Genomic DNA, 20,494 nt, shown 5'->3' with positions numbered 1-20,494 from the left:
TGTGTGCGCGGGGCCCGCATGTCCTCCGTGTGCGCGGGGCCCGTGTGTCCTCCGTGTTCACGGGGTCTCCTGGCATGCATGTTTAGGGTGAACTGACTGACTCCTCTCCCTCGCAGGGGCGAACGCTTTGCGTTTGGTCACCATTACTTCCGGCCGCATGAGACTCACCACTCGCCATCGCGCCGCTTTTACCACAACGAGCTGTTCCGGGTGCCGCTGTACGAGATCATTCCCCTGGAGGCCGTCGTCGGCACCTGCTGCGTGCTGGACCTGTACACGTACTGCAAGGGTGAGCCTGCGCTTCCTACCGCCTGCGCCCGGCGACGGGGCTCGTCATCCGCCGCCGCGTTCAATGCCTTTCTCTCTCTACAGGGAGGCCGAAGGGGGTGAAGGAACAAGACGTTTATATCTGTGATTACCGCCTGGATAAATCTGCCCACCTCTTCTACAAAATCCACCGCAACCGCTTCCCCGTCTGCACCAAAAGCTATGCCTTCGACCATTTCCCCAAGAAGCTGACGCCAAAAAGGGACTTCTCGGTAAGATTCCCACGGATCGGCTTACGGCCATGTTCCCTCTAACCTGCGCCCGGCCCTGACCTTCGCCTGTTTCGTTTTGCAGCCTCACTACGTGCCCGACAACTACAAGCGGAACGGGGGCAGGTGAGTGTCTGTCTTACCCCTGCTGGCTGGCTCTGCGCGGCCGAGAGGTCACCCAACACGTCTTTTCCTTTCTCCTCCAACAATCGACGTAGATCTTCATGGAAATCGGAGCAACCCAAACCTTCCCGAAGGGACCTTCCCCCCGAGGAGGATCCCCAGCCCCTGATGGACGAGCTGCTGCCTAACGAGGAGGTATCTGCCCCCGAGGAGGCTGAACAAGAGCTCTCCGCTTTGGAGGTGATTGAGTCCCAAGCGGAAGAGAGCTGCTCGCTGCCTCCCCAAATGCGTGGCCCTCAGGAGAGACAGCAGGCGCAGAGAGACAAGCTCAACCGGATCTTACTGCGACTTCTGGAGAGACTCCCGGGGAAAAACGGTGAGGAGCCGCAGCGCGGCGGGACTGCTCCGCGCCGAAGGGGCCGCCGTTCTCTGACACTGCAGCAGCGCATTCCCCCATCTCCAATGTATCCCCGTCACACGCAGAGCCAGGTTCCGCGCGGTCTGTTCTGTGTCCAGCTGCGCTCTCATTGTCATCTTCTCGTCTCCTTTCTCAGCGATCGATGTGACTTATCTCCTGGAGGAGGGCCCGTGCCGCAAACTGCGCCGCCGCACGCTCACGCTGCCGGACTGCGTCTACAGGAAGTGACAGGCGACGTCTGTGTGAGGAGAAGCGAGTGGACTCGGGACAGTGTATAATTGTGTGTGTCTGTGAGTACACACCGCAGCACTTATATATATATATATATCACGCGGCTTATCGTTCCCCACGCTGTGAAGATGGGGATTACTCGCGAGGTTCGCGGGGGTGTCCGGCACTTCCCAGAGGAAACTCCCCTGAGCGATGACTGCCCTCTGCGGATCCACTTCTACTGTGTGCTCTGGGGGCCGACCCCGGCGAGCGCTCTGTTCTACGCTCCGACCCTGGCGAGCGCTCTGTTCTACGCTCCGACCCCGACGAGCGCTCTTCTCTGTGTGCCGACCCTGGCAAGCGCTCTGTTCTACGCTCCGACCCTGGCGAGCGCGCTCTGTTCTACGCTCCGACGAGCGCTCTGCTCTGTGTGCCGACCCCGGCGACCGTTCTGTTCTACGCTCCGACCCTGGTGAGCGCTCTGCTCTGTGTGTCGACCCCGACGACCGTTCTGTTCTACGCTCCGACCCCAACGAGCGATCTGTTCTACGCGCCGACTCCGGTGATCGCTCTGCCCTTCCCTCCCGACCCCGGCGACCGCTCTGCTCTGTGTGCCGACCCGACGAGCGTGCTCTGCCCTTCCCTCCCAACCCCGGCGCGCGCTCTGCCCTTCCCTCCCGACCCCGGCACATGCTTTGCCCTTCCCTCCCGACCCCGGCGCGCGCTCTGCCCTTCCCTCCCGACCCCGGCACATGCTTTGCCCTTCCCTCCCGACCCCGGCGCGCGCTCTGCCCTTCCCTCCCGACTCTGGCGCGCGCTCTGCCCTTCCCTCCCGACCCCGGCGCGCGCTCTGCCCTTCCCTCCCGACTCTGGCGCGCGCTCTGCCCTTCCCTCCCGACTCCGGCGCGCGCTCTGCCCTTCCCTCCCGACTCCGGCGCGCGCTCTGCCCTTCCCTCCCGACTCCGGCGCGCGCTCTGCCCTTCCCTCCCGACCCCGGCGCGCGCTCTGCCCTTCCCTCCCGACCCCGGCACTTGCTTTGCCCTTCCCTCCCGACCCCGGCCCTTGCTTTGCCCTTCCCTCCCGACCCCGGCACATGCTTTGCCCTTCCCTCCCGACCCCGGCGCGCGCTCTGCCCTTCCCTCCCGACCCCGGCACATGCTTTGCCCTTCCCTCCAGACTCCGGCGCGCGCTCTGCCCTTCCCTCCCGACCCCGGCGCGCGCTCTGCCCTTCCCTCCCGACCCCGGCGCGCGCTCTGCCCTTCCCTCCCGACCCCGGCGCGCGCTCTGCCCTTCCCTCTGCTCCCGTTCTCTTTTCTGACAACTCCCTCCACTAAAAAGTTAAGTTCCCTGTAACTTGCAGATTTCACAGCATCTCCCGCGTGTCAGCATTGTGAGCGAGAACGCAGAGGGAACGACACCTTTTATCACGGAGGCCGGCGCGTTCCTCAGCGTCGGTGAAACATAAGAGGAGCGCGTGTTGCAGTATTAGTGAGTCGGGGGCATTGTCACGGGAGCAGCGCGTGTCACAGTATCGGGGGTGGGGGAATAGTACATGGCACTTGTAGCAGGCTCCCGATTGATACAGCAGGGGGCGCAGTATGAGATTGGAGCAGGGCACAGGGAGGACTGCACAGAATCAGCTCCCATTACCCCCAGTCAGACTCCGCTGGGGTCAGTTATTACTAAAGAGAAACGTAAGAACGGTACGCGGCTCCATGCCTCCCCTCGATATCGATGACCCCGGTAATCGCAGTGAGAGTGAGATCCCGACACGAGGGCTTACAGATAATACGAAAGCTTTTTAGCGATTGTTTAATAACGTGCCAAGTATCCGTATATATAATATATACACAGAGATCTATTCGCGTTGGTGTGAAGCAATACGGCTCTATGGGGGTCCCCACTCGGACCCCCAAGTGTCCTGATGTATTTTAGCTGTCATGTCATTCCGCTAACCCTCCCTCTGCCGGCCCCTGCGGACAGCAGCAGTCTGCAGAGGGGTATAACTTGCCACATCTTGTTTTTGAGAGGGGAGGGAAAGGGTTAAAATAAAATCCTTTGGAGAAAAGAAGCAGTATTTTGTTAAAAGCAATGTTTTGACTATTTTTCCTACGGCAGAAGGAAGCGCGGCGGCGAGGCGAGTATGTGATACTCCGAGCGGCCCCCGCCGGCCGCCGACGTTTACTTTTTTCACAAAAAAGGCTTATAAAGGAAATGTAATTCTTGCAAACCGTGTGTAACACTACAAGAGCCGTTAAAAATGGCCGACAACCTGCCCGCTACCATCACGGTAGGGCACCAGAGGCGTAAAGAACTACTTCCGACAATCAGTGGATGTGAGGCGAGCGGCCCGCTAGAGATCTGCCTATAGTTCTATATATAGTTCTATATGTTCTGTGTGCGCCTGTGTTTCATTCGTATTCGGGAAGGGAAGAAACGTCGTCATTTCTTTCTGGAGATGGGGGGGGGCGGGGGGGGCTGATTTTTTTTTTTTAATATCATTGGAAAGAACATTTATGCTGAGGTTTTTAAAACACTAGAAGCACTAGAGCGCGGAGGAGCGGAGCCCTTTCTGCTGCTAACGTGTGGAGCCGCGCACGCACGCCGTTGTCATGTTCCTCTCTGTAAATGATGTATTACCGATGTGAGCATTGGATGTACTCGGTGACCGAGGCGCTGGTATTAAACGGAAAGATTCCTCTTTTCCTACAGACCCCTCCGTGCCGTTCTTTCTGCCTTCCGGCCGCTTTCTTCCAGGTTGCTTTGTAGCCGCCGGGACCCTTCGGACGCCCCCGTTAAACAGGACACGAGAGCGTTGGCCGTTTCTCTTTAATGTTACATACAGAGTACAGGTACCATACGATCACGTCATGTGCGAAAGGCTCTGCCACATACCGCCACGTACAGGACACGATACCACGCGTGCATGCGCAGGTGCGACACCTTATAGCACCTATGTATATATATATAAACGTACACCTAAAGGCATAGGGGCTCTGTTCAGCCGTGTGGGCTCGGCTAGCAGATGATGGCGTAAGCGTCCCGTGGTATTAGGGCGAGGGGCAGGGCGAGCGTTGGATGGTATTAGGGCGAGGGGCTATTCCGCGTCCTCTTGGTGTTTGTCTAACACGGCGGGCGTCAGGATGAGTGACGTGTATCCCACGGGAACGAGGCCGGCGCTCCGTCCGCGGCGGCAGCGAATCCAATCGTCGTCCACCGTGCTCAGCAGCTGCAGAACATCGCCCTTCCGGAAGCTCAGCCTCGCCTGAGCCAACGTGATCGCACAGAGCGCGGAGAGACCTGCGGAAGCAAACAGAGACCACACGGAGATCACACAGAGACCGCAAAGAGATCACAGAGACCACAAAGAGATCACAGAGACCCACGGATAGAGACAGAGATCACAGAGACCCACGGATAGAGACAGAGATCACAAAGAGATCACAGAGACCCACGGATGGAAACAGAGACCACAAAGAGATCACAGAGACCCACAGATAGAGACAGAGACCACAAAGAGATCACAGAGACCCACGGATAGAGACAGAGACCACAAAGAGATCACAGAGACCCACGGATAGAGACAGAGATCACAGAGACCCACGGATGGCATCAGATCACACAGAGATCACAGACAGCTTGCCGATTAAAGTACAGAGCTCATAGAGACCACACGGAGCTCATAGAGACCACGCGGAGCTCATAGAGACCCGCAGATAGAAAAGAGACCATACAGAGCTCATAGAGACCACGCGGATAGGAAAAAAAGAGATCACACCGCATTGGTAGAGACTTGGTGGGGAGTGTGCGCTCTGTTGGTTATACGTTTGATGGGGGGGCAGTGTGCACTCTGTTGGTTATACGTTTGATGGCGGGGAGTGTGCGCTCTGTTGGTTATACCTTTGATGGTGGGGAGTGTGCGCTCTGTTGGTTATACGTTTGATGGTGGGGAGTGTGCGCTCTGTTGGTTATACCTTTGATGGTGGGGAGTGTGCGCTCTGTTGGTTATACGTTTGATGGGGGGGAGTGTGCGCTCTGTTGGTTATACGTTTGATGGTGGGGAGTGTGCGCTCTGTTGGTTATACGTTTGATGGCGGGGAGTGTGCGCTCTGTTGGTTATACGTTTGATGGTGGGGAGTGTGCGCTCTGTTGGTTATACGTTTGATGGTGGGGAGTGTGCGCTCTGTTGGTTATACGTTTGATGGTGGGGAGTGTGCGCTCTGTTGGTTATACCTTTGATGGGGGGGAGTGTGCGCTCTGTTGGTTATACGTTTGATGGCGGGGAGTGTGCGCTCTGTTGGTTATACCTTTGATGGTGGGGAGTGTGCGCTCTGTTGGTTATACGTTTGATGGGGGGGAGTGTGCGCTCTGTTGGTTATACGTTTGATGGTGGGGAGTGTGCGCTCTGTTGGTTATACGTTTGATGGCGGGGAGTGTGCGCTCTGTTGGTTATACGTTTGATGGTGGGGAGTGTGCGCTCTGTTGGTTATACGTTTGATGGTGGGGAGTGTGCGCTCTGTTGGTTATACGTTTGATGGTGGGGAGTGTGCGCTCTGTTGGTTATACGTTTGATGGTGGGGAGTGTGCGCTCTGTTGGTTATACGTTTGATGGGGGGGGAGTGTGCGCTCTGTTGGTTATACGTTTGATGGTGGGGAGTGTGCGCTCTGTTGGTTATACCTTTGATGGGGGGGCAGTGTGCACTCTGTTGGTTATACGTTTGATGGCGGGGAGTGTGCGCTCTGTTGGTTATACCTTTGATGGTGGGGAGTGTGCGCTCTTGGTTATACGTTTGATGGGGGGGGAGTGTGCGCTCTGTTGGTTATACGTTTGATGGGGGGGAGTGTGCGCTCTGTTGGTTATACGTTTGATGGTGGGGAGTGTGCGCTCTGTTGGTTATACCTTTGATGGTGGGGAATGTGCGCTCTGTTGGTTATACGTTTGATGGGGGGGGGGTGTGCGCTCTGTTGGTTATACGTTTGATGGGGGGGAGTGTGCGCTCTGTTGGTTATACGTTTGATGGTGGGGAGTGTGCGCTCTGTTGGTTATACGTTTGATGGGGGGGAGTGTGCGCTCTGTTGGTTATACGTTTGATGGTGGGGAGTGTGCGCTCTGTTGGTTATACGTTTGATGGTGGGGAGTGTGCGCTCTGTTGGTTATACGTTTGATGGGGGGGAGTGTGCGCTCTGTTGGTTATACGTTTGATGGTGGGCGGTGTGCGCTCTGTTGGTTATACGTTTGATGGTGGGGAGTGTGCGCTCTGTTGGTTATACGTTTGATGGTGGGGAGTGTGCGCTCTGTTGGTTATACGTTTGATGGTGGGGAGTGTGCGCTCTGTTGGTTATACGTTTGATGGTGGGGAGTGTGCGCTCTGTTGGTTATACGTTTGATGGTGGGGAGTGTGCGCTCTGTTGGTTATACGTTTGATGGGGGGGGAGTGTGCGCTCTGTTGGTTATACGTTTGATGGTGGGGAGTGTGCGCTCTGTTGGTTATACGTTTGATGGTGGGGAGTGTGCGCTCTGTTGGTTATACGTTTGATGGCGGGGAGTGTGCGCTCTGTTGGTTATACCTTTGATGGTGGGGAGTGTGCGCTCTGTTGGTTATACGTTTGATGGTGGGGAGTGTGCGCTCTGTTGGTTATACGTTTGATGGTGGGGAGTGTGCGCTCTGTTGGTTATACGTTTGATGGTGGGGAGTGTGCGCTCTGTTGGTTATACGTTTGATGGGGGGGGAGTGTGCGCTCTGTTGGTTATACGTTTGATGGTGGGGAGTGTGCGCTCTGTTGGTTATACCTTTGATGGGGGGGCAGTGTGCACTCTGTTGGTTATACGTTTGATGGTGGGGAGTGTGCGCTCTGTTGGTTATACCTTTGATGGTGGGGAGTGTGCGCTCTTGGTTATACGTTTGATGGGGGGGGAGTGTGCGCTCTGTTGGTTATACGTTTGATGGGGGGGAGTGTGCGCTCTGTTGGTTATACGTTTGATGGCGGGGAGTGTGCGCTCTGTTGGTTATACGTTTGATGGCGGGGAGTGTGCGCTCTGTTGGTTATACGTTTGATGGGGGGGAGTGTGCGCTCTGTTGGTTATACGTTTGATGGCGGGGAGTGTGCGCTCTGTTGGTTATACGTTTGATGGCGGGGAGTGTGCGCTCTGTTGGTTATACGTTTGATGGTGGGGAGTGTGCGCTCTGTTGGTTATACGTTTGATGGTGGGGAGTGTGCGCTCTGTTGGTTATACGTTTGATGGTGGGGAGTGTGCGCTCTGTTGGTTATACCTTTGATGGTGGGGAGTGTGCGCTCTGTTGGTTATACGTTTGATGGGGGGGGAGTGTGCGCTCTGTTGGTTATACGTTTGATGGTGGGGAGTGTGCGCTCTGTTGGTTATACGTTTGATGGTGGGGAGTGTGCGCTCTGTTGGTTATACGTTTGATGGTGGGGAGTGTGCGCTCTGTTGGTTATACGTTTGATGGTGGGGAGTGTGCGCTCTGTTGGTTATACGTTTGATGGTGGGGAGTGTGCGCTCTGTTGGTTATACGTTTGATGGTGGGGAGTGTGCGCTCTGTTGGTTATACGTTTGATGGTGGGGAGTGTGCGCTCTGTTGGTTATACGTTTGATGGTGGGGAGTGTGCGCTCTGTTGGTTATACGTTTGATGGTGGGGAGTGTGCGCTCTGTTGGTTATACGTTTGATGGGGGGGAGTGTGCGCTCTGTTGGTTATACGTTTGATGGTGGGGAGTGTGCGCTCTGTTGGTTATACCTTTGATGGTGGGGAGTGTGCGCTCTGTTGGTTATACGTTTGATGGGGGGGGAGTGTGCGCTCTGTTGGTTATACGTTTGATGGCGGGGGGGTGTGCGCTCTGTTGGTTATACGTTTGATGGTGGGGAGTGTGCGCTCTGTTGGTTATACGTTTGATGGTGGGGAGTGTGCGCTCTGTTGGTTATACGTTTGATGGCGGGGAGTGTGCGCTCTGTTGGTTATACGTTTGATGGTGGGGAGTGTGCGCTCTGTTGGTTATACGTTTGATGGTGGGGAGTGTGCGCTCTGTTGGTTATACGTTTGATGGTGGGGAGTGTGCGCTCTGTTGGTTATACGTTTGATGGTGGGGAGTGTGCGCTCTGTTGGTTATACGTTTGATGGGGGGGGAGTGTGCGCTCTGTTGGTTATACGTTTGATGGTGGGGAGTGTGCGCTCTGTTGGTTATACTTTTGATGGCGGGGGGGTGTGCGCTCTGTTGGTTATACGTTTGATGGTGGGGAGTGTGCGCTCTGTTGGTTATACCTTTGATGGTGGGGAGTGTGCGCTCTGTTGGTTATACGTTTGATGGTGGGGAGTGTGCGCTCTGTTGGTTATACGTTTGATGGCGGGGAGTGTGCGCTCTGTTGGTTATACCTTTGATGGTGGGGAGTGTGCGCTCTTGGTTATACGTTTGATGGGGGGGGAGTGTGCGCTCTGTTGGTTATACGTTTGATGGTGGGGAGTGTGCGCTCTGTTGGTTATACCTTTGATGGGGGGGCAGTGTGCACTCTGTTGGTTATACGTTTGATGGCGGGGAGTGTGCGCTCTGTTGGTTATACCTTTGATGGTGGGGAGTGTGCGCTCTTGGTTATACGTTTGATGGGGGGGGAGTGTGCGCTCTGTTGGTTATACGTTTGATGGGGGGGAGTGTGCGCTCTGTTGGTTATACGTTTGATGGCGGGGAGTGTGCGCTCTGTTGGTTATACGTTTGATGGCGGGGAGTGTGCGCTCTGTTGGTTATACGTTTGATGGTGGGGAGTGTGCGCTCTGTTGGTTATACGTTTGATGGTGGGGAGTGTGCGCTCTGTTGGTTATACGTTTGATGGTGGGGAGTGTGCGCTCTGTTGGTTATACGTTTGATGGGGGGGGAGTGTGCGCTCTGTTGGTTATACGTTTGATGGTGGGGAGTGTGCGCTCTGTTGGTTATACGTTTGATGGTGGGGAGTGTGCGCTCTGTTGGTTATACGTTTGATGGTGGGGAGTGTGCGCTCTGTTGGTTATACGTTTGATGGTGGGGAGTGTGCGCTCTGTTGGTTATACGTTTGATGGTGGGGAGTGTGCGCTCTGTTGGTTATACGTTTGATGGTGGGGAGTGTGCGCTCTGTTGGTTATACGTTTGATGGTGGGGAGTGTGCGCTCTGTTGGTTATACGTTTGATGGCGGGGAGTGTGCGCTCTGTTGGTTATACGTTTGATGGCGGGGAGTGTGCGCTCTGTTGGTTATACGTTTGATGGCGGGGAGTGTGCGCTCTGTTGGTTATACGTTTGATGGGGGGGAGTGTGCGCTCTGTTGGTTATACGTTTGATGACGGGGAGTGTGCGCTCTGTTGGTTATACGTTTGATGGCGGGGAGTGTGCGCTCTGTTGGTTATACGTTTGATTGTGGGGAGTGTGCGCTCTGTTGGTTATACTTTTGATGGCGGGGGGGTGTGCGCTCTGTTGGTTATACGTTTGATGGCGGGGGGGTGTGCGCTCTGTTGGTTATACGTTTGATGGCGGGGAGTGTGCGCTCTGTTGGTTATACGTTTGATGGTGGGGAGTGTGCGCTCTGTTGGTTATACGTTTGATGGTGGGGAGTGTGCGCTCTGTTGGTTATACGTTTGATGGGGGGGGAGTGTGCGCTCTGTTGGTTATACGTTTGATGGTGGGGAGTGTGCGCTCTGTTGGTTATACGTTTGATGGTGGGGAGTGTGCGCTCTGTTGGTTATACGTTTGATGGTGGGGAGTGTGCGCTCTGTTGGTTATACGTTTGATGGTGGGGAGTGTGCGCTCTGTTGGTTATACGTTTGATGGCGGGGAGTGTGCGCTCTGTTGGTTATACGTTTGATGGTGGGGAGTGTGCGCTCTGTTGGTTATACGTTTGATGGTGGGGAGTGTGCGCTCTGTTGGTTATACGTTTGATGGTGGGGAGTGTGCGCTCTGTTGGTTATACGTTTGATGGTGGGGAGTGTGCGCTCTGTTGGTTATACGTTTGATGGGGGGGGAGTGTGCGCTCTGTTGGTTATACGTTTGATGGTGGGGAGTGTGCGCTCTGTTGGTTATACTTTTGATGGCGGGGGGGTGTGCGCTCTGTTGGTTATACGTTTGATGGTGGGGAGTGTGCGCTCTGTTGGTTATACCTTTGATGGTGGGGAGTGTGCGCTCTGTTGGTTATACGTTTGATGGTGGGGAGTGTGCGCTCTGTTGGTTATACGTTTGATGGCGGGGAGTGTGCGCTCTGTTGGTTATACCTTTGATGGTGGGGAGTGTGCGCTCTTGGTTATACGTTTGATGGGGGGGGAGTGTGCGCTCTGTTGGTTATACGTTTGATGGTGGGGAGTGTGCGCTCTGTTGGTTATACCTTTGATGGGGGGGCAGTGTGCACTCTGTTGGTTATACGTTTGATGGCGGGGAGTGTGCGCTCTGTTGGTTATACCTTTGATGGTGGGGAGTGTGCGCTCTTGGTTATACGTTTGATGGGGGGGGAGTGTGCGCTCTGTTGGTTATACGTTTGATGGGGGGGAGTGTGCGCTCTGTTGGTTATACGTTTGATGGCGGGGAGTGTGCGCTCTGTTGGTTATACGTTTGATGGCGGGGAGTGTGCGCTCTGTTGGTTATACGTTTGATGGTGGGGAGTGTGCGCTCTGTTGGTTATACGTTTGATGGTGGGGAGTGTGCGCTCTGTTGGTTATACGTTTGATGGGGGGGGAGTGTGCGCTCTGTTGGTTATACGTTTGATGGGGGGGGAGTGTGCGCTCTGTTGGTTATACGTTTGATGGTGGGGAGTGTGCGCTCTGTTGGTTATACGTTTGATGGGGGGGGAGTGTGCGCTCTGTTGGTTATACGTTTGATGGCGGGGAGTGTGCGCTCTGTTGGTTATACCTTTGATGGTGGGGAGTGTGCGCTCTGTTGGTTATACGTTTGATGGCGGGGAGTGTGCGCTCTGTTGGTTATACGTTTGATGGCGGGGAGTGTGCGCTCTGTTGGTTATACGTTTGATGGCGGGGGAGTGTGCGCTCTGTTGGTTATACGTTTGATGGGGGGGGAGTGTGCGCTCTGTTGGTTATACGTTTGATGGTGGGGAGTGTGCGCTCTGTTGGTTATACGTTTGATGGTGGGGAGTGTGCGCTCTGTTGGTTATACGTTTGATGGTGGGGAGTGTGCGCTCTGTTGGTTATACGTTTGATGGTGGGGAGTGTGCGCTCTGTTGGTTATACGTTTGATGGTGGGGAGTGTGCGCTCTGTTGGTTATACGTTTGATGGTGGGGAGTGTGCGCTCTGTTGGTTATACGTTTGATGGTGGGGAGTGTGCGCTCTGTTGGTTATACGTTTGATGGCGGGGAGTGTGCGCTCTGTTGGTTATACGTTTGATGGCGGGGAGTGTGCGCTCTGTTGGTTATACGTTTGATGGCGGGGAGTGTGCGCTCTGTTGGTTATACGTTTGATGGGGGGGAGTGTGCGCTCTGTTGGTTATACGTTTGATGACGGGGAGTGTGCGCTCTGTTGGTTATACGTTTGATGGCGGGGAGTGTGCGCTCTGTTGGTTATACGTTTGATTGTGGGGAGTGTGCGCTCTGTTGGTTATACTTTTGATGGCGGGGGGGTGTGCGCTCTGTTGGTTATACGTTTGATGGCGGGGGGGTGTGCGCTCTGTTGGTTATACGTTTGATGGCGGGGAGTGTGCGCTCTGTTGGTTATACGTTTGATGGTGGGGAGTGTGCGCTCTGTTGGTTATACGTTTGATGGTGGGGAGTGTGCGCTCTGTTGGTTATACGTTTGATGGGGGGGGAGTGTGCGCTCTGTTGGTTATACGTTTGATGGTGGGGAGTGTGCGCTCTGTTGGTTATACGTTTGATGGTGGGGAGTGTGCGCTCTGTTGGTTATACGTTTGATGGGGGGGGAGTGTGCGCTCTGTTGGTTATACGTTTGATGGTGGGGAGTGTGCGCTCTGTTGGTTATACGTTTGATGGCGGGGAGTGTGCGCTCTGTTGGTTATACGTTTGATGGGGGGGCAGTGTGCACTCTGTTGGTTATACGTTTGATGGCGGGGAGTGTGCGCTCTGTTGGTTATACGTTTGGTGGGGAGTGTGCGCTCTGTTGGTTATACGTTTGATGGGGGGGGAGTGTGCGCTCTGTTGGTTATACGTTTGATGGCGGGGAGTGTGCGCTCTGTTGGTTATACGTTTGATGGCGGGGGGGTGTGCGCTCTGTTGGTTATACGTTTGATGGCGGGGGGGTGTGCGCTCTGTTGGTTATACGTTTGATGGGGGGGAGTGTGCGCTCTGTTGGTTATACGTTTGATGGGGGGGGAGTGTGCGCTCTGTTGGTTATACGTTTGATGGCGGGGAGTGTGCGCTCTGTTGGTTATACGTTTGATGGGGGGGAGTGTGCGCTCTGTTGGTTATACGTTTGATGGTGGGGAGTGTGCGCTCTGTTGGTTATACGTTTGATGGGGGGGGAGTGTGCGCTCTGTTGGTTATACGTTTGATGGGGGGGAGTGTGCGCTCTGTTGGTTATACGTTTGATGGCGGGGAGTGTGCGCTCTGTTGGTTATACGTTTGATGGCGGGGAGTGTGCGCTCTGTTGGTTATACGTTTGATGGGGGGGGGGTGTGCGCTCTTGGTTATACGTTTGATGGGGGGGGAGTGTGCGCTCTGTTGGTTATACGTTTGATGGGGGGGGAGTGTGCACTCTGTTGGTTATACGTTTGATGGGGGGGGAGTGTGCGCTCTGTTGGTTATACGTTTGATGGTGGGGAGTGTGCGCTCTGTTGGTTATACGTTTGATGGTGGGGAGTGTGCGCTCTGTTGGTTATACGTTTGATGGTGGGGAGTGTGCGCTCTGTTGGTTATACGTTTGATGGCGGGGAGTGTGCGCTCTGTTGGTTATACGTTTGATGGGGGGGCAGTGTGCACTCTGTTGGTTATACGTTTGATGGCGGGGAGTGTGCGCTCTGTTGGTTATACGTTTGGTGGGGAGTGTGCGCTCTGTTGGTTATACGTTTGATGGGGGGGGAGTGTGCGCTCTGTTGGTTATACGTTTGATGGCGGGGAGTGTGCGCTCTGTTGGTTATACGTTTGATGGCGGGGGGGTGTGCGCTCTGTTGGTTATACGTTTGATGGCGGGGGGGTGTGCGCTCTGTTGGTTATACGTTTGATGGGGGGGAGTGTGCGCTCTGTTGGTTATACGTTTGATGGGGGGGGAGTGTGCGCTCTGTTGGTTATACGTTTGATGGCGGGGAGTGTGCGCTCTGTTGGTTATACGTTTGATGGGGGGGAGTGTGCGCTCTGTTGGTTATACGTTTGATGGTGGGGAGTGTGCGCTCTGTTGGTTATACGTTTGATGGTGGGGAGTGTGCGCTCTGTTGGTTATACGTTTGATGGTGGGGAGTGTGCGCTCTGTTGGTTATACGTTTGATGGGGTGGAGTGTGCGCTCTGTTGGTTATACGTTTGATGGTGGGGAGTGTGCGCTCTGTTGGTTATACGTTTGATGGGGGGGAGTGTGCGCTTTGTTGGTTATACGTTTGATGGCGGGGAGTGTGCGCTCTGTTGGTTATACGTTTGATGGTGGGGAGTGTGCGCTCTGTTGGTTATACCTTTGATGGTGGGGAGTGTGCGCTCTGTTGGTTATACCTTTGATGGTGGGGAGTGTGCGCTCTTGGTTATACGTTTGATGGGGGGGAGTGTGCGCTCTGTTGGTTATACGTTTGATGGGGGGGAGTGTGCGCTCTGTTGGTTATACGTTTGATGGGGGGGAGTGTGCGCTCTGTTGGTTATACGTTTGATGGTGGGGAGTGTGCGCTCTGTTGGTTATACCTTTGATGGTGGGGAGTGTGCGCTCTGTTGGTTATACCTTTGATGGTGGGGAGTGTGCGGCTGTTGGCTGTCGGTGTCCTGCGGGAGGCCGGTGTTTGTCCTGGCGAGCGGAGGCTTCCCGATGCGCTCCACGACACTCATGCCGGGGGTCAGCCAAGCGGACGGTCGCCTGCAGCGGAGAGCGGGTGACAGAGACATGAGTTAGCGGTAACCGCAGCGCTCTCCCTTCCTCCCGTAAACTACATGTGATGCCTGTCCATGCGAAGCGACCTCTCCCTCTCTCTCCATAGCGTTCCATTTCCCTCTCTCTCCATAGCGTTCCATTTCCCTCTCTCTCCATAGCGTTGCAGTTCCCTCTCTCTCCATAGCGTTCCATTTCCCTCTCTCTCCATAGCGTTCCATTTCCCTCTCTCTCCATAGCGTTCCATTTCCCTCTCTCTCCATAGCGTTCCGTTTCCCTCTCTCTCCATAGCGTTCCATTTCCCTCTCTCTCCATAGCGTTCCGTTTCCCTCTCTCTCCATAGCATTCCATTTCCCTCTCTCCATAGCGTTCCATTTCCCTCTCTCTCCATAGCGTTCCATTTCCCTCTCTCTCCATAGCGTTCCATTTCCCTCTCTCCATAGCGTTCCATTTCCCTCTCTCTCCATAGCGTTCCATTTCCCTCTCTCTCCATAGCGTTCCATTTCCCTCTCTCTCCATAGCTTTCCATTTCCCTCTCTCTCCATAGCGTTCCATTTCCCTCTCTCTCCATAGCTTTCCATTTCCCTCTCTCTCCATAGCGTTCCATTTCCCTCTCTCTCCATAGCGTTCCATTTCCCTCTCTCTCCATAGCTTTCCATTTCCCTCTCTCTCCATAGCGTTCCATTTCCCTCTCTCCATAGCGTTCCATTTCCCTCTCTCCATAGCGTTCCATTTCCCTCTCCCCATAGCGTTCCATTTCCCTCTCCCCATAGCGTTCCATTTCCCTCTCTCTCCATAGCGTTCCATTTCCCTCTCTCTCCATAGCATTCCATTTCCCTCTCTCCATAGCATTCCAGTTCCCTCTCTCTCCATAGCGTTCCATTTCCCTCTCTCCATAGCGTTCCATTTCCCTCTCTCCATAGCGTTCCATTTCCCTCTCCCCATAGCGTTCCATTTCCCTCTCTCTCCATAGCATTCCATTTCCCTCTCTCTCCATAGCGTTCCATTTCCCTCTCTCTCCATAGCGTTCCATTTCCCTCTCTCCCAATATTTTTCCATTTCCCTCTCTCCATAGCGTTCCATTTCCCTCTCTCTCCATAGCGTTCCATTTCCCTCTCTCTCCATAGCGTTCCATTTCCCTCTCTCTCCATAGCGTTCCATTTCCCTCTCTCTCCATAGCGTTCCATTTCCCTCTCTCTCCATAGCGTTCCATTTCCCTCTCTCCATAGCGTTGCAGTTCCCTCTCTCTCCATAGCGTTCCATTTCCCTCTCTCTCCATAGCGTTCCATTTCCCTCTCTCTCCATAGCGTTCCATTTCCCTCTCTCCATAGCGTTCCATTTCCCTCTCTCTCCATAGCGTTCCATTTCCCTCTCTCTCCATAGCTTTCCATTTCCCTCTCTCCATAGCTTTCCATTTCCCTCTCTCCATAGCGTTCCATTTCCCTCTCTCTCCATAGCGTTCCATTTCCCTCTCTCCATAGCGTTCCAGTTCCCTCTCTCTCCATAGCGTTCCATTTCCCTCTCTCCATAGCGTTCCATTTCCCTCTCTCTCCATAGCGTTCCATTTCCCTCTCTCTCCATAGCGTTCCATTTCCCTCTCTCTCCATAGCGTTCCATTTCCCTCTCTCTCCATAGCGTTCCATTTCCCTCTCTCTCCATAGCGTTCCATTTCCCTCTCTCTCCATAGCGTTCCATTTCCCTCTCTCTCCATAGCGTTCCGTTTCCCTCTCTCTCCATAGCGTTCCGTTTCCCTCTCTCTCCATAGCGTTCCATTTCCCTCTCTCTCCATAGCGTTCCATTTCCCTCTCTCTCCATAGCTTTCCAGTTCCCTCTCTCTCCATAGCGTTCCATTTCCCTCTCTCTCCATAGCGTTCCATTTCCCTCTCTCCATAGCGTTCCATTTCCCTCTCTCTCCATAGCGTTCCATTTCCCTCTCTCTCCATAGCTTTCCGTTTCCCTCTCTCCATAGCGTTCCATTTCCCTCTCTCTCCATAGCGTTCCATTTCCCTCTCTCCATAGCGTTCCATTTCCCTCTCTCTCCATAGCGTTCCATTTCCCTCTCTCCATAGCGTTCCATTTCCCTCTCTCCCCATAGCTTTCCATTTCCCTCTCTCCATAGCGTTCCATTTCCCTCTCTCTCCATAGCGTTCCATTTCCCTCTCTCTCCATAGCGTTCCATTTCCCTCTCTCTCCATAGCGTTCCGTTTCCCTCTCTCTCCATAGCGTTCCGTTTCCCTCTCTCTCCATAGCGTTCCGTTTCCCTCTCTCTCCATAGCGTTCCATTTCCCTCTCCATAGCGTTCCATTTCCCTCTCTCTCCATAGCGTTCCATTTCCCTCTCTCCCCATAGCGTTCCATTTCCCTCTCTCCCCATAGCGTTCCATTTCCCTCTCTCTCCATAGCGTTCCATTTCCCTCTCTCCATAGCGTTCCATTTCCCTCTCTCCCCATAGCGTTCCATTTCCCTCTCTCCCCATAGCGTTCCATTTCCCTCTTTCTCCATAGCGTTCCATTTCCCTCTCTCCATAGCGTTCCATTTCCCTCTCTCTCCATAGCGTTCCATTTCCCTCTCTCCATAGCGTTCCATTTCCCTCTCTCTCCATAGCGTTCCATTTCCCTCTCTCTCCATAGCGTTCCTTTTCCCTCTCTCTCCATAGCGTTCCTTTTCCCTCTCTCTCCATAGCGTTCCTTTTCCCTCTCTCTCCATAGCGTTCCATTTCCCTCTCTCTCCATAGCGTTCCATTTCCCTCTCTCTCCATAGCGTTCCATTTCCCTCTCTCCATAGCGTTCCATTTCCCTCTCTCTCCATAGCGTTCCGTTTCCCTCTCTCTCCATAGCGTTCCGTTTCCCTCTCTCTCCATAGCTTTCCATTTCCCTCTCTCTCCATAGCGTTCCATTTCCCTCTCTCTCCATAGCGTTCCATTTCCCTCTCTCTCCATAGCGTTCCATTTCCCTCTCTCTCCATAGCTTTCCATTTCCCTCTCTCTCCATAGCGTTCCATTTCCCTCTCTCCATAGCGTTCCATTTCCCTCTCTCTCCATAGCGTTCCATTTCCCTCTCTCTCCATAGCGTTCCATTTCCCTCTCTCTCCATAGCTTTCCATTTCCCTCTCTCCATAGCGTTCCATTTCCCTCTCTCCATAGCTTTCCATTTCCCTCTCTCTCCATAGCGTTCCATTTCCCTCTCTCTCCATAGCGTTCCATTTCCCTCTCTCTCCATAGCGTTCCATTTCCCTCTCTCTCCATAGCTTTCCATTTCCCTCTCTCTCCATAGCGTTCCATTTCCCTCTCTCCATAGCGTTCCATTTCCCTCTCTCTCCATAGCGTTCCATTTCCCTCTCTCTCCATAGCGTTCCATTTCCCTCTCTCTCCATAGCTTTCCATTTCCCTCTCTCCATAGCGTTCCATTTCCCTCTCTCCATAGCGTTCCATTTCCCTCTCTCTCCATAGCGTTCCATTTCCCTCTCTCTCCATAGCGTTCCATTTCCCTCTCTCTCCATAGCGTTCCGTTTCCCTCTCTCTCCATAGCGTTCCGTTTCCCTCTCTCCATAGCGTTCCATTTCCCTCTCTCTCCATAGCGTTCCATTTCCCTCTCTCTCCATAGCGTTCCATTTCCCTCTCTCTCCATAGCTTTCCATTTCCCTCTCTCCATAGCGTTCCATTTCCCTCTCTCTCCATAGCGTTCCATTTCCCTCTCTCTCCATAGCGTTCCATTTCCCTCTCTCTCCATAGCTTTCCATTTCCCTCTCTCTCCATAGCGTTCCATTTCCCTCTCTCTCCATAGCGTTCCATTTCCCTCTCTCCATAGCGTTCCATTTCCCTCTCTCTCCATAGCGTTCCATTTCCCTCTCTCTCCATAGCTTTCCATTTCCCTCTCTCTCCATAGCGTTCCATTTCCCTCTCTCTCCATAGCGTTCCATTTCCCTCTCTCCATAGCGTTCCAGTTCCCTCTCTCTCCATAGCGTTCCATTTCCCTCTCTCTCCATAGCGTTCCATTTCCCTCTCTCTCCATAGCGTTCCATTTCCCTCTCTCTCCATAGCTTTCCATTTCCCTCTCTCCATAGCGTTCCATTTCCCTCTCTCTCCATAGCGTTCCTTTTCCCTCTCTCTCCATACCGTTCCATTTCCCTCTCTCTCCATAGCGTTCCATTTCCCTCTCTCTCCATAGCGTTCCATTTCCCTCTCTCTCCATAGCGTTCCATTTCCCTCTCTCTCCATAGCGTTCCATTTCCCTCTCTCTCCATAGCGTTCCATTTCCCTCTCTCTCCATAGCGTTCCATTTCCCTCTCTCTCCATAGCGTTCCATTTCCCTCTCTCTCCATAGCGTTCCATTTCCCTCTCTCCATAGCGTTCCATTTCCCTCTCTCTCCATAGCGTTCCATTTCCCTCTCTCTCCATAGCGTTCCATTTCCCTCTCTCTCCATAGCGTTCCATTTCCCTCTCTCTCCATAGCGTTCCATTTCCCTCTCTCTCCATAGCTTTCCATTTCCCTCTCTCTCCATAGCGTTCCATTTCCCTCTCTCTCCATAGCTTTCCATTTCCCTCTCTCCATAGCGTTCCATTTCCCTCTCTCTCCATAGCGTTCCATTTCCCTCTCTCTCCATACCGTTCCATTTCCCTCTCTCTCCATAGCGTTCCATTTCCCTCTCTCTCCATAGCGTTCCATTTCCCTCTCTCTCCATAGCGTTCCATTTCCCTCTCTCTCCATAGCGTTCCATTTCCCTCTCTCTCCATAGCGTTCCATTTCCCTCTCTCTCCATAGCGTTCCATTTCCCTCTCTCTCCATAGCGTTCCATTTCCCTCTCTCCATAGCGTTCCATTTCCCTCTCTCTCCATAGCGTTCCATTTCCCTCTCTCCCCATAGCGTTCCATTTCCCTCTCTCCCCATAGCGTTCCATTTCCCTCTCTCTCCATAGCGTTCCATTTCCCTCTCTCCATAGCGTTCCATTTCCCTCTCTCCCCATAGCGTTCCATTTCCCTCTCTCCCCATAGCGTTCCATTTCCCTCTTTCTCCATAGCGTTCCATTTCCCTCTCTCCATAGCGTTCCATTTCCCTCTCTCTCCATAGCGTTCCATTTCCCTCTCTCTCCATAGCGTTCCATTTCCCTCTCTCTCCATAGCGTTCCTTTTCCCTCTCTCTCCATAGCGTTCCTTTTCCCTCTCTCTCCATAGCGTTCCTTTTCCCTCTCTCTCCATAGCGTTCCATTTCCCTCTCTCTCCATAGCGTTCCATTTCCCTCTCTCTCCATAGCGTTCCATTTCCCTCTCTCCATAGCGTTCCGTTTCCCTCTCTCTCCATAGCGTTCCGTTTCCCTCTCTCTCCATAGCGTTCCATTTCCCTCTCTCTCCATAGCTTTCCATTTCCCTCTCTCTCCATAGCGTTCCATTTCCCTCTCTCTCCATAGCGTTCCATTTCCCTCTCTCTCCATAGCGTTCCATTTCCCTCTCTCTCCATAGCTTTCCATTTCCCTCTCTCTCCATAGCGTTCCATTTCCCTCTCTCCATAGCGTTCCATTTCCCTCTCTCTCCATAGCGTTCCATTTCCCTCTCTCTCCATAGCGTTCCATTTCCCTCTCTCTCCATAGCTTTCCATTTCCCTCTCTCCATAGCGTTCCATTTCCCTCTCTCCATAGCTTTCCATTTCCCTCTCTCTCCATAGCGTTCCATTTCCCTCTCTCTCCATAGCGTTCCATTTCCCTCTCTCTCCATAGCGTTCCATTTCCCTCTCTCTCCATAGCTTTCCATTTCCCTCTCTCTCCATAGCGTTCCATTTCCCTCTCTCCATAGCGTTCCATTTCCCTCTCTCTCCATAGCGTTCCATTTCCCTCTCTCTCCATAGCGTTCCATTTCCCTCTCTCTCCATAGCTTTCCATTTCCCTCTCTCCATAGCGTTCCATTTCCCTCTCTCCATAGCGTTCCATTTCCCTCTCTCTCCATAGCGTTCCATTTCCCTCTCTCTCCATAGCGTTCCATTTCCCTCTCTCTCCATAGCGTTCCGTTTCCCTCTCTCTCCATAGCGTTCCATTTCCCTCTCTCCATAGCGTTCCATTTCCCTCTCTCTCCATAGCGTTCCATTTCCCTCTCTCTCCATAGCGTTCCATTTCCCTCTCTCTCCATAGCTTTCCATTTCCCTCTCTCCATAGCGTTCCATTTCCCTCTCTCCATAGCGTTCCATTTCCCTCTCTCTCCATAGCGTTCCATTTCCCTCTCTCTCCATAGCGTT

At 53.5% G+C, this 20,494-nt stretch overlaps 2 protein-coding genes across 2 annotated transcripts in view; one reads left to right on the top strand and one right to left on the bottom strand.

The window, feature by feature from the left end:
* ASH1L (ASH1 like histone lysine methyltransferase) overlaps positions 1–1,339 on the top strand; it is a 39,505-nt gene extending 38,166 nt beyond the window's left edge. The window contains exons 24-28 of the mRNA XM_053474569.1: positions 117–289; positions 373–539; positions 622–662; positions 755–1,035; positions 1,214–1,339. Of these exons, the coding sequence (XP_053330544.1) occupies positions 117–289; positions 373–539; positions 622–662; positions 755–1,035; positions 1,214–1,305 (754 nt within the window). The 3' untranslated portion in view covers positions 1,306–1,339. The remainder of the gene's footprint in view (positions 1–116; positions 290–372; positions 540–621; positions 663–754; positions 1,036–1,213) is intronic.
* Positions 1,340–4,102: 2,763 nt separating this feature from the next.
* Positions 4,103–20,494, bottom strand: part of RUSC1 (RUN and SH3 domain containing 1) — a 28,439-nt gene continuing 12,047 nt past the window's right edge. Inside the window, exons 9-10 of the mRNA XM_053474335.1 lie at positions 14,132–14,263; positions 4,103–4,587 (exon numbers count right to left, since the gene is read on the bottom strand). Of these exons, the coding sequence (XP_053330310.1) occupies positions 4,338–4,587; positions 14,132–14,263 (382 nt within the window). The 3' untranslated portion in view covers positions 4,103–4,337. The remainder of the gene's footprint in view (positions 4,588–14,131; positions 14,264–20,494) is intronic.

Source organism: Spea bombifrons, chromosome 9 (assembly GCF_027358695.1).
Source record: "Spea bombifrons isolate aSpeBom1 chromosome 9, aSpeBom1.2.pri, whole genome shotgun sequence".
NCBI lineage: Eukaryota > Metazoa > Chordata > Amphibia > Anura > Pelobatidae > Spea > Spea bombifrons.
The sequence above is the reverse complement of the archived record's forward strand: the minus strand, read 5'-3'. Positions and strand labels throughout refer to the sequence as shown.